At 35.3% G+C, this 24,182-nt stretch overlaps 1 protein-coding gene across 2 annotated transcripts in view; it reads left to right on the top strand.

The window, feature by feature from the left end:
• Nucleotides 1-837: 837 nt before the first annotated feature.
• The window catches only part of SMC3 (structural maintenance of chromosomes 3), a 28,828-nt gene continuing 5,483 nt past the window's right edge, over nt 838-24,182 (top strand). For both annotated transcript variants that reach the window (XR_010068210.1, XM_063307143.1), the window contains exons 1-23: nt 838-915; nt 3,371-3,446; nt 4,299-4,337; nt 4,717-4,784; nt 5,812-5,883; nt 6,016-6,095; nt 6,939-7,017; nt 7,704-7,821; nt 10,034-10,209; nt 10,374-10,454; nt 10,782-10,946; nt 11,396-11,517; nt 13,621-13,834; nt 15,132-15,235; nt 16,565-16,664; nt 17,148-17,308; nt 17,862-18,003; nt 18,342-18,492; nt 18,997-19,149; nt 20,355-20,506; nt 20,749-20,907; nt 21,555-21,662; nt 23,749-23,857. Coding sequence is in view for 1 of the 2 variants with exons in the window: in XM_063307143.1 (XP_063163213.1) it covers nt 901-915; nt 3,371-3,446; nt 4,299-4,337; nt 4,717-4,784; nt 5,812-5,883; nt 6,016-6,095; nt 6,939-7,017; nt 7,704-7,821; nt 10,034-10,209; nt 10,374-10,454; nt 10,782-10,946; nt 11,396-11,517; nt 13,621-13,834; nt 15,132-15,235; nt 16,565-16,664; nt 17,148-17,308; nt 17,862-18,003; nt 18,342-18,492; nt 18,997-19,149; nt 20,355-20,506; nt 20,749-20,907; nt 21,555-21,662; nt 23,749-23,857 (2,644 nt within the window). In the remaining variant the exon portion in view is untranslated. The remainder of the gene's footprint in view (nt 916-3,370; nt 3,447-4,298; nt 4,338-4,716; nt 4,785-5,811; nt 5,884-6,015; nt 6,096-6,938; nt 7,018-7,703; nt 7,822-10,033; nt 10,210-10,373; nt 10,455-10,781; nt 10,947-11,395; nt 11,518-13,620; nt 13,835-15,131; nt 15,236-16,564; nt 16,665-17,147; nt 17,309-17,861; nt 18,004-18,341; nt 18,493-18,996; nt 19,150-20,354; nt 20,507-20,748; nt 20,908-21,554; nt 21,663-23,748; nt 23,858-24,182) is intronic.

The following is a 24,182-nucleotide window of genomic DNA, read 5'->3' on the forward strand; positions in this document are numbered from 1 at the left end:
AGATTTTGTATCTAGTTTTATGGATTTTCTACTCCTGTATGAACCTATCAGAACTCATAAGATTGATGGGACAAGAGATGAGATTTTTTTTCTGCTGCAGTCCTTCTAAACTTTTGCTCCTTCCCTGCTTTCAAAGGAGCCTTCAACGCTTTTTGATAAGAGTATTGCATTATTTTAAAAAGTTATTAGTGTTATCTATTTGATGTTTAATTTGCTTTGTTTTGCGCATTGTTATCAATTGCTTTGAAGAGGTTATGCTTCAAAATGCAGTACAAAAATATTTTAAAACAAATGAACAAGAATCCCATAAAATGCAACTGAAATGGTAAGAGCACTTATACATTTTCAAAGTTACAGGTGGATACCTATTCTACCGAAAAAAAAATTTTCCTACCGAAAAAAAATGAAACACACACATTCCACAACCGGTTGCCCCTCCCTCTTCTGCACGGAGGGCGCACTTTTGGCTATATTGTAAGAATACATTTTGCCCGACGTCCGCGGTGGATTGAAAACTCTCATCGTACACAGAGCACTTGCTTATCTCCAGCGCTCTCCAACCCCTCCCAATGGCTGTACTTGTCTTGGCGCCCAAATCCGCAGCTCTAGGGTTAAACCAAATTGCGACAGGGCGAGTAAGGAACGCGTATTTTAGCACACTGTCGCGAGTTCTGGCTGTTGGGCCATATGTGTTGGCATAAGTGATATCTTCATACTGTGTGAAAGAGTGACTTTTCCCGTTGCCTCTTCCTAAAGCGCTTTCGTTTTCCTTACTCCCCCCTTTTCTTTGACTAAATGGTACGTTCCGAAGAGAACGGGCGGGGGGAGACGCGGCCATTTTGTGCGCGGCTTGAGCGGGTGGGCATCTCGCGGTGAAAAGGGGAGGCCGCAGCTGCCGCGATGTATATCAAGCAGGTACTCTGTGCTGCTCGTAATATTTGTGCGGTAGTAGCTTATTTTCCACGAGAAATGGAAGGAAAGTTTCATAAAGGGCTGGGAGAGAGGGATGCTTGGGTTGGGGGCATGTGGGAAGGAGGACCGTGCTTGTTGGGTCTGAGCGAGGGCTGCTGCTTCCAGCAGGAGCGGAGAGAGGCTGTGCAGGCCGGGATCGTTGTGGAGGGGGCGCCTCGGAAGATCGTCTTCAACTGGAAGACCTGAAGGAGGTGGCCAAGCTTGGGGCCCTTCGGGGGCATAGGGCTGAAGCCCTCAGGAGCTGCGGTCTTCCTCGGCGTGATGACGGGAGGACGAGTAGGGGAGGCGGCCCTTCTAGCTGACGTAAAATGAATGGATCGGGAAGAAATAAGCAGAAGGTCGTGGGCCGGTCTGCAGAGAGCATTTAGAAATGGTAGCGTGGAGTTGGAAAGACTGCAGGAGAGATTTGGCTGCTTGCGATGCAGAGGATCAGCAAGACGAGAGGATGACGAATTCGGGCGGGTGGTTTGTGACGTGTCTTTGCCCCAGAATAGGCTGGGGTGCATTGTACTTCAGTAGCTGGTTTCACATGTGATCCTGCATCCTGAGGGACTGTCAGTACATTGCATGCACCTCCAAAAGCGTGGGTCTCTAGATCAGTATGTTTCAACCTTGACCACTTTAAGATGTGTGGACTTCAACTCCCAGAATTCCCCAGTCAGCATGCTCCATGTTGCTCCACTGCTCCAGATTAAGTAGTCTCTGGTTAAATGATGTAGCTGGCATAGTGTAAATAAGGTCAGAGTGAGACTGAGCTTAAATAGCACTTGTGGCATACTAGCTAGAAAATGCCAAAACTGGCAAGTACTGTTCGTACACTAGCAGAGAATGCCAGCTGTGACACAGGTACAACAAGGCTGGTAACTTAATTACACCTTCTTTATATTACTAAAACTGCTATGTGAAAGTCTTGATTAATAAAAGCCATGATGGGCAGTGGAGGTCAGTACAGTATCTGCAGGCCCATCTGCAGTGACCATAGCATATTGAAGATTGCAACTTGGAATGTAAGAAGAACACAGTAAAGAACATGAAATAACAAATTAATTTGAATGAAAGGAAATGTGTGTCAGTAAAAGTGGATGTAATATATCTGAATGAAGATTTTGTGGAGTACAGTTATAAAGTCAATGCTGGAAGATGAGCTATAGGTTTAACTATGAATGAAAGGATTAACATGTAGGTCAGAAAGTATGCCTTGTATCATCTAGGTTGTGTCTTCTAGGTGTTGTGTTTGCAAGTAGGACTGATAATATTGCATGTTATGCTCCAGTTGATGGTGATAATAGAAGGACTAGGGATGAATTTTAGGAAAATTGTGCAAGACTCTGGAATGAATGTGCTCTGGGGAAAAATATTCTTAGGTGACATGACTGAATGGGTACGAACAAGATGAGAGAATACAGAAAAATGATAGGGCAATTTGAAACCCAAGAATAAGAATGGTGACCAATGAGTTATTTTTTATAAATAAGTCTGTTAGATATATGTGGTGCAAGCATATGTAAACATGGCAAAGGGCATGGCAATCTAAAAGCCTTGCTTTGCTTGCTTGTGATGAGAAATTGTGAGATAATTATCTTGAAGAAATATGGAGATAGAAGAAAATAAAAGCAGTAAAAGAAAGTGGGATGAATGAAGAACAATTGTGAGAAGTTATGTTACAAGCACCACAGAAGTACATTCATTAGAAATATTTTAAAAAGGATGCTTGAAGAAATGAAGTGAAAAAGGCTGTTGATGAAGGGAAAATGCATACATAAGAATTAATTAATTTTACAAAAAAGAATGAAAAATACTTTATAGTGTCTATAGGGAGAAAAAGTTAATTGTAAAGAATGTAGTCAGAGACAACAAAAACAGTTAATATTAATAGAGGCAGAGAAAATGCAGAGCAATTTTGATGGAAATGGAATATGGAATTAATGGTTGGTTGTCAGATGTGATCAAAACAGTATATAATGGAAGTAAACCCGGTGTAAGAATAAATGGAGTGCTTAATTAATGGTTTAACATTGAGTAAGTTGTGAGTCAAGGATGCATGATGACCCCTAGGTTGTTTAATGTACTATAGTTATGGAATTAATAAGGAATGTTGTGGTGATGTTAGAGGGGTGCTTTTCAGGTACGTGAATGCACGTCTTCTTTTCTGTGCTAATGTTGCTGTATTGTTAGTTAAGACTTTAAGTGTTTTGCAACAAATGTTACATAGATTGCATGTTGCAACAAGGAATATGGATCTCTGTGTGGTAAACAAAAGATATAGCAATAATGAATATGTGCTGAATGAATGTAGAATAATTATGTTTGAAAATTGTAGTTCAGAATCTGCAAATTGTTAGTGCTATGATTTGATCTGTTCGTTTACTTTATAAAAACTTAACTCTGTTTATTTCAGGTGATTATCCAGGGATTTAGAAGTTACAGAGATCAAACTATAGTAGATCCCTTCAGTTCGAAACATAATGTCATTGGTAAGGTCTCTACTATAATGGTTAACTATTAAATATATATAATTTAAATAATGCAGATACTACTGAAAGTTTCTGAATAATTTTCATATAGTAAAACTTTGGAAAGTTGTGGTGCAACATTTTGTTTTTATACTGTGAGCCACCCAGTGTCAGTTTGGAGTTGGGCAGTGCCTAAATTGAATAAATAAAAATAAATATTTAGTCATGTAAATATTAAGAGAAAAATGAAATCTTTTCACTGTAGCCTTGTGAGAGGTAAAATTTCTTCTTGTGTCTTTAATCTTTTTATTAACTGTATTTGTATTTCATTCAAAATGTATGGTTAAGAGAGAAACATCAGTAAGTACCTGAGGCTCCAGTGTTAATGTAATGTAGACAGAGCATTAGTTTGGAAAGGTCCCAGTTCAGATGCTAAATCACTAATAAACCTTATGAGAATCACTTTTCCCTATTTTAGGATGCTTTTTTTCCAGGTTGTTACACAATGAAAAAGTCTGAATGGAGGAATATTATATAAGCATAGTGGAGTGTGATACAGATATGATAAAATTAAAATTTGACTCTCCATAAAGTAGAAGGTGATTAAAAAGTAATATAAAATAAAAATGGATCAAAATACCTTTTTGAAATGTAGTTCCCTCCGACACAAAGTGTTTGGCTGTTGTTAGATTTTAAGTGGGGGTGGTCAGATGGTAATTGACTCTATTTTACAATTCATTTTCATAGATGTAATTTTACACAAAAGTATAGATCTGTGTCTTCTTCTGACCCACTCATCCCAATTTAAAATATTCCTATTATGAAATTATTTAGTATAACACTGCCTATATAATTTTTATTGTTTCTTTTTAGTGGGCAGAAATGGTTCTGGAAAAAGCAACTTTTTCTATGGTAAGTACAAGCTTAGAAATGTCAGAAATGACAGTTTACTTCTTGAAATCAACATGATCCAAATTTGCATTAAATGTTTATCTAATTCATATTAAAGGTATGCAGATAATATTGTGCTTGGCAGGCAGGTACATTTGCATTTTCCTTTAAGGAGCAAGATATGGTGGACTGCATTGAAACAATTTGAGATGCTGTGAAGTAAAACAAAACATTGTTTGATTCAAAGTTTTGGAACATGAATACAACAATATAAAGGATAAGCACTTTTACAAAGTGTGTAGTACCATCTATAATACCTTTGTATAATAAATGTTTAGGAAATACAATATTAAAATGAATCCTACAAATTAACAAGTCTTAATGTGTTTCTTTATTACAGCAATTCAATTTGTTCTTAGTGATGAATTCAGTCATCTTCGTCCTGAGCAAAGGCTGGCTTTGTTGCATGTAAGTGAACAGCTATGTAAATAAGCTATTGATTGAGAGTTACTAAAATAATAATTTGCTTTAGTTGCATGTGTTGAAATCATATATTTTGCAGTATAAACTCTGGTGAATTGTTTTGATTTAAACTTCCTTAATAAATTTGATCGTTCCATAGTTCTCTTTAGATCAAAACTGAAGAAATACTTGTGGAATTTATTTTGCTTTGTCCTGACTCACTGAGATGAACTAGATGAGGAAAGGGAACCAAGAGCTCCATTCTTTCTGGATAAATCTGTTGAGGTTTGGAGCCAAACAGTGCTAGAGCTGTGCCATTCCTCTCCTCCACCATAAACCTTTTGACACATTTTCTTACATACTTTTTAGTCAAATCCCTTTCTTTCTACTTTTCCCCTTTTTCTTTCTTTATTTTCATCAGTTAGTGGAATTTTTATTAACCCATATCTCCACCCCCAAATAATTAGTTTTTAAAAACATATTTCCATTAGCACAAGTATATTCTTTCCCCCTAAAATACTGATTGCTAAACTGGGACTGAAATCATAAAATATCTTAATATTAGCTAGTCTAATTATTTATTAGTTAGCCTAATAGCCTAATTTAGTAAAGGATTTTTTTAATTTTTATTTATTTATTTTTATCCTGCCTTTATTATTTTTATAAATAACTCAAGGCGGCAACATACCTAATACTCCTTCCTCCTCCTATTTTCCCCACAACAACCACCCAGTGAGGTGAGTGGGCTGAGAGAGAGTGACTGGCCCAAGGTCACCTAGCCGGCTTTCATGCCCAAGGCAGGACTAGAACTCCCAGCCTCCTGGTTCAATTTATTACACAAAATTATGTATAATTTTCGGGGGGAGATGGGTGGTGATAAACATTTGAAAAATAAATAAATAAAATTAAAATATTTCTATTTTCTAGGAAGAATAGCATTTATATTTACATAAGCTTTGAAGAATAGGGTACCAAACATTGTATAAAATAGAAATTTTAAAATTTGGATAACTTCAACAAAAGTCTTTTTTAGGAAGGCACAGGTCCTCGGGTTATCTCTGCTTTTGTGGAAATTATTTTTGACAACTCAGACAACAGGTTACCAGTAAGTTAAATATTTCCATTTTTATTTTATAAACTATCTTTGTTTTGTTTAAATTAAAAGGAAAATATACAAATTATTCAGATTAAAAATTGTACCCAGGAAATTAATGTTTGCCTTTATCTTTTTTTTAAGATTGATAAGGAAGAGGTATCTCTTCGCAGAGTCATTGGAGCTAAAAAAGACCAATATTTCTTAGACAAGAAAATGGTGACGTAAGTGGCAGTTTTACTGTATGAAATGTTTCTATATGAAATTTTGAATGTTTAGTATACATGGAAATTGTACATTGAATATTTTCATTTATCATGTTTGTATCCATTAAAAATCCCATAATTTATCAAGTTCCATCTTTTCAACTTCTACCTATACTGTATAACTAAAATGTTTTAAAACTTTTGGACTTAAATTGGCTAGTGCAACTACTATCACTTTAAAATAAATTCTGTGTTTGTCAAGCATTCTATCTCTGCAGATAGAAAGGGATGTCTTTTCCTGCTGACTCAGAATATAGCTCTTTAGAAAAACTGGCTGCTATTGGTGCTCTCCTATTTCTTCTCTGATAGAAAAGGTGAAATAAATATATAAATAAATATTTCTGGCTGGATTGGGAACAGCTTCGAAATACTGTATCTAGAGCAGTGGTGGTGGTGAGCATCCCACCTTTAGAGCTGCATTACTTCTCTTCCTTCCTGTTGGAATCAACAAGAAGAACAAAAGGGTAGCAAAACAAAACAAAAAGAAGTGAAAAATGAGGATTCTCACACCCCAGTTATTGCTTTCCATTTGATTATTAATGTGCCATGACTACTCTTAGGGAAAGAATAGAATAGTTTTGAAGAAGAAACTGTGTACTGAATTTAAGGTTGGAGCTAAGATTTTTAAAAAATTCCTACTTAGTAATAATGGAGAAAAATTGAATGATGCCATCTCAACAATAATGAATATTAAGCAAAAATATTTTTAATTAATTTAATTAATGGAAGAACATTGGTTATTTAAACGATTCTATGCTACTCTTAATGGACAAAATTGAATGGCTTAAAATTTACTTCTAGGAAAAATGATGTGATGAACCTCCTTGAAAGTGCTGGATTTTCTCGCAGCAATCCCTATTATATTGTTAAGCAAGGAAAGGTATGCCAATAACTACTGTCTTTTGCAAAAAGAAAATTTCATAAACTTTTAATGTGAAATTTCCCCCCAAAACAAGAAACAGGAATTTTATTTTAATTACACTTTAATTGACTAATTTTTCATTAATATTTATATTTCTCCTTAATCTGAGCCATCAAGATATGTACTACATTTGTTCCTTTATTAGTGTGCTTCAAATACTGTCCCTTGCCAATTTCAATTGTATGTTATTAAATTATGGAATTATAATAAGAGTAACAATTTATACAGACAAGATTTACCTTTCATGAAAGTATCAGTCTGTCCAATAATATTTTCAGATCAAGTAAATCATTTTATGGTTCATAGATTGGTTGTAATAATTTTCACCAGAGATGGCGAAAGTGTAGAATGTAAGACCTGCACTGGTCATTATTAAGTGACAGCTACATTCTGTCTGGGATAGCTTGATAACGCTCTAGTCACATCAGACCACAGAGTAAAAAAAATTGAAAGGGTTGGAGGGGGGATACCTTTCGGGTGTCATATTCAGATTTTCACCAGTTGTAGCAGCATGACCAGTCTGAAGTGAAGAGAATTACAAGCAATAAACTTTTGCATATTAATATTACATATTAGTTGTTAGTTCATTAGCTGTTTGCTTGCTATTTATAAACAAAAATGGTGAAAGAAAATGTCTTTCCTAGATCAACCAGATGGCCACCGCTCCTGATTCTCAGAGACTAAAATTGCTAAGAGAAGTAGCTGGAACTAGAGTATATGATGAACGTAAAGAAGAGAGTATTTCCTTGATGAAAGAAACAGGTAACATAATTTTTACCTAATTTTCCATAATATTTCAATTTCTTGATATTCCATGAAGTTTAATTTTATTAATGGGGGGGCTGCATAGGGTTTAATTTAAATTACTTAACAAACTAATATTTTTAAACCATCTGAAAATTATTGTCTTGGTATTATACTGGCATTCTATTAAGTATTCATTGTTCCTAAATGGAAAAACTGCAGTTAACCAGCTGGATTTACATATATTTTGTAAAGCAATGATATTAATCAGTTGTTCAACATATACTTGTATGAACTAAACCCAACTATTATCCCAGACAATATATTGGCAGTATGGTGAACTATCTAATGGGGCTCGTTATATAGTTAGACTGATAAACTGACATTAAATAAATGTTTATCCTAAGGAATTTTGTTTTTTGTTCATGTTCTTAGGATTTTTTTTTTAATTTTTAAAAAACGTATTTAAGATATTTTTAGATTATCTTTCCAGACCTGTTAGAACATGACACCACCATTCAGTAAGACATTGAGAACAATATATGAATACAGGTAGTCCTTCCTTGGTGACCACAATTGGGACTGGCAACTTGGTTGCTAAGCGCAGCAGTAGCTAAGCAGAATATCATGTGACTGTGACTGGTTACAACTTTACTTCCCTTTCTGTCTTAAAGCAAATTGCTGCGATTGTTAAACAAAACATCACATGACCATGACTTACGATTTTACTTCTACCTTCTCCATTAACTCTGCTTATCACAAGCCAGTTACAAAGCACACAAATGGTGATCACTTGACTGCAGGATGCTGTGATGGTCGTAAATGCAACAATTAGTAGCAAAGCTTTTTTTTTTTTTAACACCATTGTAACTTCAAACAGTCACTAAGCGCAGTTGGTAAGTGAGAACAACCTGTATGAAACTAGATAAACCATATAGATATTTGCATGCATACACATCTGTATACATATACACATAAAAATACCAAAATAATAATACCTAGCAATCTAAAGTCAGTTTAAAAATATAGTTAAAAAGTTAATAATATAAAAGGTCATAATTCCAAACCAGCAAATTGAAAAACTGAAACTATACTAAGTAAAGCTTTTTAAAGTAAACAGTTTTTTTAAATATTTTTAAAAGACAAAACTGGGCAATAATACATCCCTTGGAAGGCAGTTCCAGTGATTAAGAACTGTCAACCAATGTAAAAATATCACATTTTAAATACTTTTTCCCTTCCTAGTTCTTTCCAGTTGTGTTGGGTTATAACTTGCAAAATTGCTACCCAACTGTGACTTTAGCATGTTGTAAGTTGCTTTGAGAAAATGTGGGTTGATGGATGATTTATACATTTTTTTAAAAAATGAGGGTTGCAATCTAACCAAAGCTAGGAACACCAAACAGAGGAAGGCTGCTCTGGTACCTGCCAGTCTTAATTTCAGGACAGCAAGCAAAGCACCCAGTGCCAATCTTAAGGTTTGGCTAGGTTTATTGATATGGATGCACTTTCAGAATCCCTAGCCCTAAACAAAGAAACTGCATGCTTGCCTACATTCTTAAAGTGGGTAATACTTAAAGGCTGAATTCTTTAGGGGGTAATAATGTGTGCTCAGAATGGATGCTAACAGTGGACAGGAGAAAATCACCCCAAACATGGTTTTAAAATATCTATTGCCCCCCGCCCCAATTTTCCCATGCCCACTGCATATTTTTTCTTCCTCATAAGGCCATATGTGCAGTCATTCATCCATTGCAAACCCCATTTAAGCTGTCAGATAAATTGCTTAGCAGATTGGAGAAAGAAGTTTGTGTTTTTTCCCATCCAGGTTGAAAACACATGTGGTGCATGTGGAAAGAAGACTCTAGCAGTATGAAAATTATCTGAACAGGAAGAGAACAATCCATTATATAGTAGCTTGTTAGCCTACAGTAAGAGTGATAATAGATAAGGCCAAAAAGGGACAGAACCAGATAGGAAATTGCCACAGGTTGATCTGGTTTAGAGCTTTTAACATCAGCAACAAAACTTTGGATTGGATTTTGAAATGTGCTAACAACCAATGCAAACAGTACAGTATTGGAATAAAGTGTTCCAGTCATGTAGCCCTTACAAGCGCCCCTGTGGCTGCATTCCATATCACTTGAAGTTCCCAGAAAGTCTTAAAAGGCAGATATAGTTGCATGTACTAATAACTCTTGTTTAATTTGTTTCTGAATAACTTTTAAAGAGGGGAAAAGGGAGAAAATAAATGAGCTGTTGAAGTATATTGAAGAGCGATTACATACTCTGGAAGAGGAGAAAGAAGAGCTAGCTCAATATCAAAAATGGGATAAAATGAGGAGAGCACTGGAATACACCATTTATAATCAGGAACTAAATGAAACCAGAGCTAAACTTGATGAAGTAAGTCATTGTTTTGGCTATGCATTAAAAATAAATATCAGTTTTCATTTTTTTCATAAAAACTGTAGTTTTTATATTGTAGCTATATTTTATGCAATGTTATTGCATATTGTACTTTCATCATATTACTAATAGTATACCAAAGGTTAATTGTATGTTTCCAGCTTTCAGCCAAACGAGAAACAAGTGGAGAAAAATCAAGGCAATTAAGAGATGCACAGCAGGATGCTCGAGATAAAATGGAGGTAAAAATCCACATAACTCAGATATTTCCAACTGTAAGAAAAGTAAAATACTTGTATGCAGCATGATGCTACATATCTGAAACTGAGGACTTGGATTGCAGGGTGAAATACAGAGGGAATAACTAAATGAATAAATGGGATGTCTATAAGACAAATAAGATTTCATATTTCCATTTATATGCTGCAGTGCATGTAGTGATAATATTGATGATAAACTTCCAAGTATTAATCCCCATATGAATTTCCCTGGTTAATCTTGTTATGTAGATAATGAGAATTACTACATTTCTTTTATCCAATATTTATTAATATCTTGTTTGTATGTAGGAAATTGAACGGCAAGTCCGTGAGTTGAAAACAAAGATTTCAGCTATGAAAGAAGAGAAGGAGCAACTCAGTGCTGAGCGACAAGAACAGATAAAACAGAGGACCAAATTAGAGCTTAAAGCAAAAGATTTGCAAGATGAACTTGCTGGAAACAGTGAACAACGGGTAAGATTCCCATAGTGAAAGAACTGGCTTGTCTTTTTTCTTTAATGATTTCTGCTATTTATCAAAAGAATTTGAACTGCAGCATCTGTGCAGCATACATCTTCTTTTCACGTTCTTCTGGAAGAGCTTCCTCAAGGATTACAGTGCTTGTTCACTAGGTTATAAATCACTTACTGAAAAATAGCTCATATATTGTCAGGATTGCATGGATGTTACTTTGAACTTGTCATTTATTTTTGAAAGCAAACAAAAACATCTTTCTTACTACATTTTTAATTATTTTTTGCACAATATAAAAATGGCTTTACTTGTTTCAGTCCATTTGTTGCAACTAAAATATCCAAAAAGCAGACCCTGCAATAGCAGGAACATGCTAGGAAGAAGAGGAGGAGGAAGAAGGAGAAAATGGCTTTACTTATTTCTGACCTTCATGTTATCTTTATTTTCAGAAAAGACTATTGAAGGAAAGGCAGAAACTTCTTGAAAAAATTGAAGAAAAACAGAAAGAACTGGCAGAAACAGAACCCAAGTTCAATAGTGTAAAAGAAAAAGAAGAACGAGGAATTGCCAGGTGAGAAATAGCTAACAATCTGAAAGATACACTTAGAAACGGCTCTCCAAAGCCAACATTTCTGCCCTAAAGGCTCTGGAAAACCTTTAGATTATAACTGTTACTTGAGAATCGAGGCAAATACTTAGGAAAAGACTTACTTTAAGGTCTGTTGGATGGAATTGTATTGTGTATGAAGCAATGTCATGGACATGAATAGCAAAATATTTCTGCCATTGGGTATGGGCTTGAAATACTGACTTTAAAAAAAAAAAATCAAATGCTACCCATTTTGTGCAATTCTGTACTTAACTACTGAGAAGTAAATCTCAGTTCAGAAGGAGTTATTCTTAGAAAAACAGTTTTACAGCTTAAGTGAGAGAACCGAATAGAAATTCAAAATAATAAAACTATTTTATTTATTTATTTGTTTATCTATCGTGTTTTTCCACCACCCATCTCGAAAACAACTCTTTAGAGCTTTAAGCAAGTATATTAAAGCATTAGAAAATACAGCATGTCTGGTGTATTAGTAACTAAAGTTCAAAGCTTCATGCGAAGATGGGTTGCATGCAGTTTTTGTACCACCTGTTTGTGGCACTCTGTAATTTCCAGCTGATCATGCTGCCAAAATTCAGAGATGCAATTTCTCATTGAAATTGGTACTGAAACACCATTTAAAAGCTTACATGTTTATAAAGTTTGTGTTTTGTTTTGAACAAAGAGTGGATTCCCAAGTACAAAATAAAAATATATTTAAGCTGAGTACATTTTGGAAAAATATTTCTTTTAGGGCACTGTGTGTCTCTGCAAGCTGGTCAGATGATGTCTTGCAGTAGCATAATATTTCTTTATGTTATTATTTGTAACAGTTGTTCATAGTTTCAGTTTGTTCAACAACACAGTTTGGTTTACAGAGATATAAAGTGCCTCAGCAAAGTAATATTTTTACAAAATGTGTTTGAAAAAAATGTATTTTACAGGCACTTAGAAATAAAATATTTTCTTTCACACTGTCCCTTCCCCCTTTTTTCCTGGTACATTGTTTTGGAAGTTGTCCCTTTATTCTTGTGTGTTTTAATTTTTCTATAGCCGTGCTCACTTGCTGAGCTCTATCCTATCTATATCATGACTCTTAACAACTTACTCCTTACCTGGAAGGCAAAACAAAACAAAACACCAACATCTAACTTTCAGTCAATATCACTTCCCTATCCTATTTTATACCCTTATTGCATTAAATGTCCTATAATTTATATGAGCAGGAAATGGTAAGTGGAAATTTTAGACTTACAAAACCAGTTACATTTATCTTGTGTTTATTTTTCTGAAGCAGTCATGTAGTTTAGGAAAATGATATTTTAATGCACTCGACATGGGGCTACCCTTGAAGAGTATTCAGAAGCTTCAGCTGGTCCAGAATGCAGCTGCGCGGACAGTTACTGATGCTGTAAAATCAGCCCATGTGACACCACTGTTACGCGAGCTGCATTGGGTACCAGTTTGCTTCCGAGTCCAATTCAAGGTGTTGGTTATCACCTTTAAAGCCCTACGTGGCATGGGACCAGGGTATCTGAGGGACCGTCTCATCCCCATAACATCGACCCGCCCCAGTCAGGGAGGGCATGCTACGGACCCCATCAGCAAAGGAATTTCATCTAGCGGGGTCCAGGAGGCGAGCCTTCTCTGCAGTGGCACTTGCCCCTTGGAATATCTTGCCCCCGGAGTTGAGACAGGTCTCCTCGCTCTTGGACTTCCTGAAGAAAATGAAGACCTGGTTCTGCTGCCTTGCTTGGGAGGGGGAGAGCGACAGTTCCACCTGGGGATGGCTGGTGCCATAGCACCCTTTAGTGATGGTGTTCCATCTCCACTTGGATTTTATATTCATTTTTTATTTATATTTTAATGGTAAGTTAGGTGGATATGTTTTTAGTGTCATTTTATTGTAAACCGCCCAGAGTCCCCCATTGGGGGAGATGGGCGGTGACATAAATTTAATAAAAAATAAAAATAAAAAATGAACTCATATATTAGGATAACATTGTTAAATATGAATACATTTTGCTTATGACTTAATATCTCTATTAAAACTCTAATTCTAATTGTATTTTTTTCTTTGAACAGACTAGCACAGGCTACCCAGGAAAGAACTGATCTTTATGCAAAACAAGGTCGAGGAAGTCAGTTTACCTCTAAAGAAGAGAGAGACAAATGGATTAAGAAAGAACTCAGATCCTTAGATCAAGCCATCAATGACAAAAAACGACAGATTGCAGCTATACATAAGGATTTGGAAGATACAGAGGCTAACAAAGAGAAGAACCTGGAGCAGTATAGTGTAAGTATTTGAGCTTGTTGATATATATAATTTAGCCTGATTCAGGTATTTTATATCTAATGCTTGGTGAGCTATCCTTGGAAACTACACTTCTATTTATAATATGTAAACTGTAACTTCATAAAGCTTACACATGTTCACAAACATAATGCTAAGCAAGGATGTTGTTAATTATTGTATGTTGAAGAAGTTATTAAGTCCTAGTTTGCACATCATTCGCAGATTTCTTATACAAGAAAAGTTCTTCACACTCATACTACATCTGCAATTGTTAAGTAGTCCATTAATAAGGGTGAAGAGGAAAATGAAAATATAGTGACTCAGGAATAAATACTATATTTATTTTTATTTGCGCGCACACACACAAACACACACACTATAAATATAGCTTGTTGAATCACTGTAGTTGCTGAAATTCTTTACTGGGTCTCCTTACTTTCTTCAATAGATCTTACTTATCTGAGTTATTGGACTTAATGTGAAAATGATTCATTCTTGCCGGTGAGGTGGAGCCTGACACCTGGCTTCATTCCATATACAGTGAAACTGTGTTTCAGTTTGGGCACCAACTACTTGAAACCAGATGTTTTGAGTGCATCCCAAATAGCTGTAGTATAATAAGTTGGAGGATAAGCACTTTCCCTTTTGTAAGCATCCTTCTGCAAATGCTTCATGATACAATTAATCTTGGAAAAAGTATCAATTTGATAAATAAAATTGAATAGTTAAAACATAATTAATAAACATATGGTTTTAACTACGTATCTGATATTTCTTTTTTCAGACTATAGATCAGAACGCAGTTGTGATAATTTATGAGGATACTCTGTAGATTCAGTTCTGGCCCATTCTGCATGATGTAAGATATTCACTCTGGCCTCATAATCTTCTGTCATTGGCCATCACCTTTGAATTGTTCTTTTTTGTTTTCCAGGGTAAAGATAATGATAATTGTACCTTTACCCATAGGACCACTTTTAACCTATTATACATCAGGTAGTAGGGTACAACATTGATAACATGATCCATTCCTCTCCTCTGCTCTGCTCTTAAACTGCAGGATCAATTAATAAATATGAGTGTGATTGAAATCTTGTATTAATTATTTGCATTCATCTACACTAAAACAAACAGAATTGTTTGTTTGCTTACAGTGTTTATCTAAATGCTGAAAAGAAATTCACTGAATTCCAGACTTTTTTGTAAAGCTGATGTTGCTTAATACTGACAAACTGTGTTAAAGTTAGTGAAAATCGTGAGATGTTGTATTTTAAAACAGTTTTCTTATGTACATTAGAAATTGGATCAAGATCTTAATGAAGTGAAAGCTCGTGTTGAAGAACTGGACAGAAAATATTATGAAGTAAAAAACAAAAAAGATGAACTACAAAGTGAAAGAAAGTTAGTAATTTATTGAGGCTTTACGTTTTCACTTATGCGTGAGAGAATGTGTGTGTGTAAATTTTTCTATTTTTAAAATGTATTATGAAGATATCACCTTAGACAGAGCTCAGCTAGAGCATCTAGAGGCTTCCTCCCAAAATTCTTAGATATGGCTCTTTTAAAAAAAAATGCTTTAAATTATAATTAAATGTGTTGAAAACAAATATATTAACCATTTAATAACTGTTAATTAAGCTTACATTTAAATTAAATTTAATTTTGTCCTTGCACTGCCCATTTTTGAATGTGTCCCTCAACGTGCTACTCAAAGGCCAAATGCAACCCTTAGTTCAAAAACAATGTGTGTGTTTCACTATCCTGCTGGTAGAAGGAAATAAAATTTCCCATTAGGTCAGCAATAGTGCTACTGTACTACAGCCTAATGTATGAGTTCTCAAATGTTGCAGTGTCATGATCCACTAAAATGATAGAAGAATTTGTATTACTCCCATCCCCATGAATAAAACTCAAGATTTTACTGGGGTAGAAATATACCACTTTTAATAACTAAGTTGTAATCCATGTATAAAATAATTCTGGCTTGCCCAGGAAGAGAGGGAGGGAGTTTAATAACAATCCAACTTTTGTGTGTCTTGGGCTTGCAAATGCAAAGCTGAAATGTGTCAGAACTTGCTCTGGGCTTTCCTTGAACACAGCTGGAAACCTGTAAGTTTGTCGAGGCAAAGCTGAAGCAAGTTCTGGCAAGGAGCCTGCTTTGTGGGAAAAAATCCCCCCTCCCCTTGCAACTTTTCTCAAATTTGCTCCAGCCTAGGGGGTTGTGATTCACAGTTTGAGAACCACTGAGCTATAATGAATCTTCCTAATCAGTATGGGACTGGATTAGTCTTCCTGGGGTTATGCTTTTTTTTACTCTCCAAAAACTGAACATTGTTGTAAATAAATAGAATTAGATAGTTCGCAGAAAATAATTTGCCCTTTTGGGGAATGTAGTATGATTTATGTATGCTTTATTCTCCAATTCTAAAGGCAAATATTTTAGCATTTAAATATTTTTTGACTTAAAAATATGTCTTAAAGTGTTTAAATTTATGAAGTGTAAATCACTTTCAGGTGCTACTTAGTATACAAGGCAGATGGTAATAGAGTGGATATAGTGTATGATATAATTCATGGAATGAATTGAAGTAATTTATGAAAAGGTTTTTTGTTATGACAATTCAAATATAGGTATTCCACTTTGAAACACTGCATATAAAATTATATTTATATTACCTCCTTTTAAAGATACCTTTATTAACATGGACACCTCTGAAAAATATTTTTCAGTTATTTGTGGAGAGAAGAGAATGCAGAACAGCAAGCTCTTGCTGCAAAGAGAGAGGATTTGGAGAAGAAACAACAACTTCTTAGAGCAGCAACAGGAAAGGTAGACAATGATCATAATTACTTGTGTTTTGCTCAAAGGCTTATATTGCAAATAACACAGTTCTTATACTTTAGATTCCTTAATATCTTATTGGTGATGGTAGAATGGTGGGAGACTTGAAAATAAAAAAATAAGACTATTTAAAGATAAAAACGTTGAAATAAAATTATATTTATGGTTTATCAGAATTTGATTTCTTTATAAAATAGCTTTTGCGTGCACCAAACATTTACTTGAATCTATATGTACTCACATAATAGTCTTACAAATTAATTTATTTATATAAATGATGGATTTACTGTGTCTTATAATATGCAGAAAAAACACTGTACAGTAGTAATTTTAACCTTTTGTTCTCTGCTGTAGGCAAGATAGTAATCAGGTTTGTAGGGAAGGGTTCCTTTGAAACATAAAAATGATAATGGCATTGGACAAGTTCCACAGAATACAGGATGCACAATGAATTCTATTTTATTATAACAGGCTATTCTAAATGGCATTGACAGCATAAACAAGGTTCTGGAGCATTTTCGTCGTAAAGGCATTAATCAACATGTTTTGAGTGGCTATCATGGAATAGTGATGAATAACTTCGAATGTGAGCCTGCCTTCTATACCTGTGTTGAAGTTACTGCAGGAAATAGGTAGAGTTATCTCTAGTTATTTTTTTTGTGACAGTGTTTTGTGTTGAACTTAAAATTGTAAATTAAGTTTATTTTTTGAGGCAAGGATAGGCAAATTAATTCTCTCCAAATATTTTGAAGACAGTTCCAACAATCCTTACTGTCAACCTATTAGACAGTGTGATTAAGGTGCTGGACCAGGAGAGGGGAGATTCTGATTCTAGTCCTCCCTTAGGCATGGAAACTAGTTGGATGACTTTGGGCTAGTCCCTTCCTCTCAGCTCTAATTGGTGTCGGGCTTGCAAGCAAGGGGCTGATAAACCACCTTGTTGTATCATGTATTGATAGCTTTACTGTAGGAACCAGGCAAGCATAGTGCAAAAGCAGGCAGGCCCTGCAGCCAAGAGAAACAACGAGGGTTGCCTGACTCAATTATAAGATACTATTATGTACATACATTTGGCTGCATAGTTTGTTCATCTTTTTATGGTTATCTTTGGTACTGGGAATGGGCCATACTATGCTGCCTTAATTACAATAAACCTTGATTTGTTTTCTTTATCTTTCATGATAGGTTGTTTTATCATATTGTAGATTCTGATGAGGTTAGTACTAAAATACTGATGGAGTTCAATAAAATGAATCTACCAGGGGAGGTGACTTTTCTTCCTCTGAACAAACTGGATGTTAGAGATACTGCATACCCTGAAACAAATGTAAGTTTGCTTTGTTTTAAATAACTTACTGGTAATTGAGTTGTATAATATCTTCACATTAAGGTAGCTACAGATAAATAGAATGGAGAAAAATATAAGCACTGTAGGCCTTGGGTTGTGTCTCTCTCTATGCTGTGATCGTGAATAGCCTAAGCTCATGATATTTTCCTTTGATTTAATTTTCTTGCATTCAGTATTATTTGTATTTTGCATTTTGTTTTATGTTAGACCTGAGTTAGATCATACAGTCTATTTAATCTGCATCTATTGAATCTAAGGTAAGCTCTAGTAGTTTTGCAGATTTTTTTCAGCTGTTTCATTTAATTATTATTTTTCAGGATGCTATTCCAATGATCAGTAAACTGAGGTACAATCCAAGATTTGATAAAGCCTTCAAACATGTTTTTGGAAAGACTCTTATTTGTCGAAGCATGGAAGTGTCTACACAGCTAGCTAGAGCTTTTACTATGGATTGTATTACTTTGGAAGGTAGGTTGGTTATAGTTAGATTTACAACGTAAATACATGTTCCACTTTGTTTTGATCCTTTAATAACTGCCCAACACAATATGAAATCCAATGTGCCAGCATTTCACATTAAATCATGAGAGAAGAGAAGCTTAGAATAAGTCAGCTTTGTGTTTGCTGTTGTCATCATTTCTCATGTGTAGTGAGAAAAGTTTCAGTAGTATTTCAGTATTCCTTGTATTGGGTATTGTATTGTAATAACTGATTCAGCCTAAGCTGAGGCAATCTTGTTTAACCATTGTCCGCATAAACTGCAGTCCCTAGTTCACATGAAATAACAATTTAAATTTAGCTGAAAGTAAATGCTGGTAACCTGTTGTCCTGGCCACATAGAGAAAGTAATGTTTTGGGCTTGATCCATCTTGTGCATGTAACTCATCACATTGTGTTCTGACAGGCAAACTGTTTCATGCACAGACCAGTTTGAAATTGTTTTTATTCAACAAAACTTTATTTTTGTTGTAGGTGATCAAGTTAGTCACAGAGGGGCTTTAACTGGAGGTTATTATGATACAAGAAAGTCTCGACTTGAACTCCAGAAAGATGTTAGGAAAGCAGAAGAAGAACTTGGAGAACTTGAAGCAAAACTCAATGAAAATCTACGCAGAAACATTGAAAATATCCTTCAAAGATTAGTTGCTTGCTTGTCTGTAAAATACTGCTGAGAGATGTGCTGTATGTAAGTAAACAGTTGACTTGAATACGATGAAAACATATTTAGTTTTATTGGTATATTTGTATGTGTGTGAACACATGTATATCTGTACATCATAGCCATTGTCTAGAGATTCAAAAGGGATGTTTATTCTGTTGCTGAGTTGAGAATCTGTTAAGGTTACTTGGCCCGGAAGACAACTTCAAGCTGGAGGTATATGCAGATGACAGTTCTTCATTTCACTAGGGCTGCGCATATCCTTTGAAAGAGATGCTTTGGAACACGTAAATTTTTGACTCACTAAACCAGACATGACTTTTTCCAGGTTCCTTCTGGGGAAAAAGAATGAAGTGAAATGGCTGTACGCAAACACATATGCAGTAATTGCTGGGAGTAGCTACATGAGCCTACAAAAAGATGAGGATGTTTTAACTCTCTGAAAAGAGATGCTTCATTTGTGCTCCTGTGGGTGTATATTTCAAAGCATCTCTTCAGGGAGTGGCACTGCCCTATTGTTTATGAATTCATTTTTTCTAGTCCTGCAGTTTAATTTTGAATGTTGACTTGAAGTCATTTCTCCTTTTCAAAAGAGAAAAAATCTAGCTTTTATAAATTGTACCATTCTTTTCACTGAAGCATATAGTGTCCTTTTAAAAGGCTCAGGACCAATTTTATGATATTTGTGTAATAATCCCTAATAACTGCCCCTGCCCTATAGACCACTTTACCTCTTCTTGCTTTCTGGAAAAAGAGTTATCGGTATTACTCTAGCAGACTTTCAGCCCTTAGTTGTATTTGGTTGGCCATCAAATGATAATGATAGATAGATGATAGATAATGATGTGGTATTGGTGATAATGATGATCTTCTGTTTTAACTTACTGTATATTGGAATTATTCTCTGCTACCCGGAATCCTATAAATTCTGTTAATAAATAGTTTGCTGTTAGTTTGTTAAGTCAAATAGGTGATATGATTACTCATAATTTTCAGCAAATTTGTTTCTTTTTATTATATGGCAAGTTATAGCATTTAACTTTTCTCTCCTAAAATGATGTAATTGAGAAGCATTATTTACATGAAGAAACTTATAAGCATTTTAGTATATTGGATTATACATAATTCATCATTTTAACAATGGACAGAATTTATCCTTAGCACATTGCATGAATTAATAATGAAATTGATCAACTGATGAACCAAATGCAACAGATAGAAACACAGCAAAGAAAATTCAAGGCTTCCAGAGACAGCATTTTGTCAGAGATGAAGATGCTAAAAGAGAAGAGACAGCAGTCAGAAAAAACATTTATGCCTAAGGTACAGAATATTTGAGAATGTTTGGCATTTGGGAGGCATTTGCTCTGGTTTCAAATGTTGACTATTCAACATAACTTTGAACTGTAGAATTCAGAAACACAGAATAGGGTTATAGCTAGCAGACTAAGTGATTTCAAAAGAAAAAGTTAAGTGATGGAGGGAAATCTGTATCTATAGAATTAATTGAACCAGAAGCCTCCTTTCATGAATGATTAATTACACTTGGCTTAATCTCATTTTAGCAACGTAGTTTACAAAGTTTAGAGGCAAGTTTACATGCTATGGAATCAACCCGAGAATCGTTAAAAGCCGAACTGGGAACAGACCTGTTGTCTCAACTTAGCTTAGAGGACCAAAAACGAGTTGATGCACTTAATGATGAAATCCGACAGCTACAACAAGTAAGGAGATTTCAGAATCAAATTGCAGTCTTAATCATTTTTGAGAATTATTGAATTAAAAAATAACAGGATTGAATTTAATTTAACTTTGTATAAGTAACCAAAATATTTATTTATGCAAGATATATAGGCATATTTTTACCTATGCATCTGGTATAATGACTGGTTTACAAATCTTTTGTAAGCCATAATGTGATGAGTAAGTTGTGGCTTAGTATGCTGTTTGACTCCAGCCATTGGGTTTGTTTGTTTATAGTTAATGTCCGAACCAGTCTATTATGGCTTAGTCAGAAAACTGTTGTTTAAGCAAACTATGACCTAACGTATAAACCCAGTACGTTTATTAACATTCTTCTCATCTCAATACTGAGTATTGAGAATTGAGTATTGAGCTGGCTGGGGAATTCTGGGAGTTGAAGTTCACACATCTCAAAGTTGCTGAGGTTCAGAAACGCTGTGTATATGATTAACTTGTCTGTCATTCCAAAAGCCCTGGTTATATATACCCAGAACATGTGTATATAAAGTAATGGAGAGGGTTTAGAAAGTTTCTGTGGGTAAGATTTTACTGTGATTTAAAAATCCATATTACTTCTTGAAATACTCTACAAAATATTAAAATTGAATTGATATTATTTGCTTTATAGGAAAACAGACAGCTTTTGAATGAGAGGATCAAGCTTGAAGGCATCATCACTAGAGTTGAAACTTATCTTAATGAAAATTTAAGGAAGCGTTTAGACCAAGTTGAACAAGTGAGATACTTTATTTTTGGTCCATTCTTTAAAAAAAAAAGTTGCTTTCAACACAGTGGCTCTGTTTGCATACCATTGTTGTGAGGAAGGGGGATAAATCTGTTGTCTAAACTCTTTAACTCAAAAAATCACCCACTTGCCTAACTGTCAGGCCCAGCCCAAGAATGACAAAGAATCAATCCAGCCAAATTTCAGTTCTTTATTTGCTCACACTGTATAGGCAGAATATTGCCAGATTAAAGCTACTTTACCTAACCTAAGGGGAAATAACTTGGGAAGGCTCTAGGGCAGGGCTATTCTGAACCTCTTAGTCTTCCCACATTCCAGCTCTGAAGTGTGTTTTCTTTTATCTTGCCCCCCTCCTTGGATTGTGCTCCCTCCTTCCTGAGAACCCGCAGCGTTAGTGAAGTCTATCACACTTACCCAGATGGCTTAGATTTAGCCACATGCGGACTCAGTCTGATTTGAAACTTCCCTGAGTGCAAATTACTTTCTGGGTGAACTCCTAACCTGAAGGGAAAAATTTAAAAAGTCAGAAAGGGAGAACCCTTGTGGCAGCTGGCTAGATTTTTTAAAAAATGGGCACCATGTGTGAGTCTTACTGTTACTCAAGAATTATATTGCTAAACTCAAGGTGGCAGCTCGTTAATAAAATGCAACACATTTTAAAAGCTGATTTTTTTTTACTAAATACTACTAAGCCTTACATTCCCACAAATACACTAAATTAGCTCTGTACATGGTAACTGCTGCAAGGATACTCCCCAAACTTCCTACTGGAAAGTGCGCACAGTTCCTTCTGCAGAAGAATGGCTAATTAAGCTCTGGGACTATGCCTTGATATCCAGATAATTTCATATTTCTAAAATAAATCTGACATAGAATTTAATTCAACTAGGGAACTATTTTTGTATCTATATACAGGTTTGTACCATATCTGAAATCCTGGGTTCAAGGTCCTTCTGGATTCATGGCTTCTGCTGGAAAAGTAGTTAGTGGCCTGGAGGGCTTTTGTTGTTGGTATGCCAGCTTCAGTTACACCCTTGGCATCTCCTATATTGATTACTTCAATTCACTTTACATGGGACTGTTCTCAAAGACCTCCCAGAAACTTTAGCTGATACGAAATGCAGCAGCACATACCATTACAAAGTAATATTATTACTGTAACCTAGCACCTTTGCTGCTACACTGCCTACTGATTTGTTTCTGGGAATTCAAGGTGCTGGTTATTATTTATAAAGCCCTATATGGCTCCAAGCCTAGGTATCTGTGAGACTTACCCCAGACTGTTTCTGCTTGCATAATCTGAACAAACATAAAATGCCTGTTGAATGTCTCCATCTGCTGACCATTACAGTGGGAGGGGGTCCTGCTATGGAAGACTTGTCCTCCAATGTGAGGATGGCTCCCACCCTAATGGCCTTCCAGAAACTAGACAAAACATTGATATTCCAGAAGCTTTTGGGCCCTGATTGGTAGGAATCATTAGCACCAAATGTGTAGCACCAAATATTAATGTAGCTGATAGTATTGTATCTTAAGTTTTTTATTTCTGTGCTGGCTCATTGCCATTGCTCTTTGTGCACTGACTAGTCTTTTTAAGATTGAGGTGGTTTAGAAATTAGATATATAATCCATTAGTCTTCATTTTCCAAACTCATGTTATGAATAAAAAACTTAACCCCACAGTAACAGTAGCTTAAAAATAGCGTATGCTAAAATTATAGCGAGAGCCAGTTGAGTGTAGTAGTTAAGGCACTAGACTAGAAACCAGGAGACCATGAGTTCTAGTCCCACCTTACACATGAAGCCAGCTGGATGACTTTGGACAGGTCACTGTCTTTCAGCCCTAGGAAGAAGACAAGGGCAAACCACTTCCAAAATCTTGCCAAGAAAAATGCAAGGACTAGTCCAGGCAGTTACCAGGAGTCAACACTGACTTGAAGGCCAAAAAAATATTCTGAGTTGGACAATGTGTGATCCTGCACATACTGTTTGACTGCAATTTCTATTCATCCTGAACATTGGCCATATACTGCAATGATTTGCTGAATGTAAATGTTGTTAACTCTTTGTCTTTCAGGAGCTGAACGAACTGAGAGAGACAGAAGGTGGCACTGTTCTTACAGCTACAACATCTGAGCTTGAGGCAATCAACAAGCGAGTAAAGGACACATTGGCAAGATCAGATGGTTGGTAATCTTATTTAATCAAGGAAATTAATAGTTTGCTTTCTTAAAACATCCTAAAATGTATGTTTAAGCTGTTAGGAAAAAATAAACATAACCTAAATTAACTGATATAAAGTACAGTGAGGGCAATTTAAGTATTATAATTTTTTCTTCAAACAGAATTACTGTCATGTACCTGGACATATTACAAATGTTTTAGAAAGATTCAGCAGTTAGTATACCATTTGCTCTTATTTTATAGTTGATTTCTTTACTTTTGGCCTAAACTTTGCTGCCACTAAGTCTTTCCAACTCATTTTATTTTTCCAATCTAATGTTTCCTCTG

Source organism: Candoia aspera, chromosome 6 (genome assembly GCF_035149785.1).
Source record: "Candoia aspera isolate rCanAsp1 chromosome 6, rCanAsp1.hap2, whole genome shotgun sequence".
NCBI lineage: Eukaryota > Metazoa > Chordata > Lepidosauria > Squamata > Boidae > Candoia > Candoia aspera.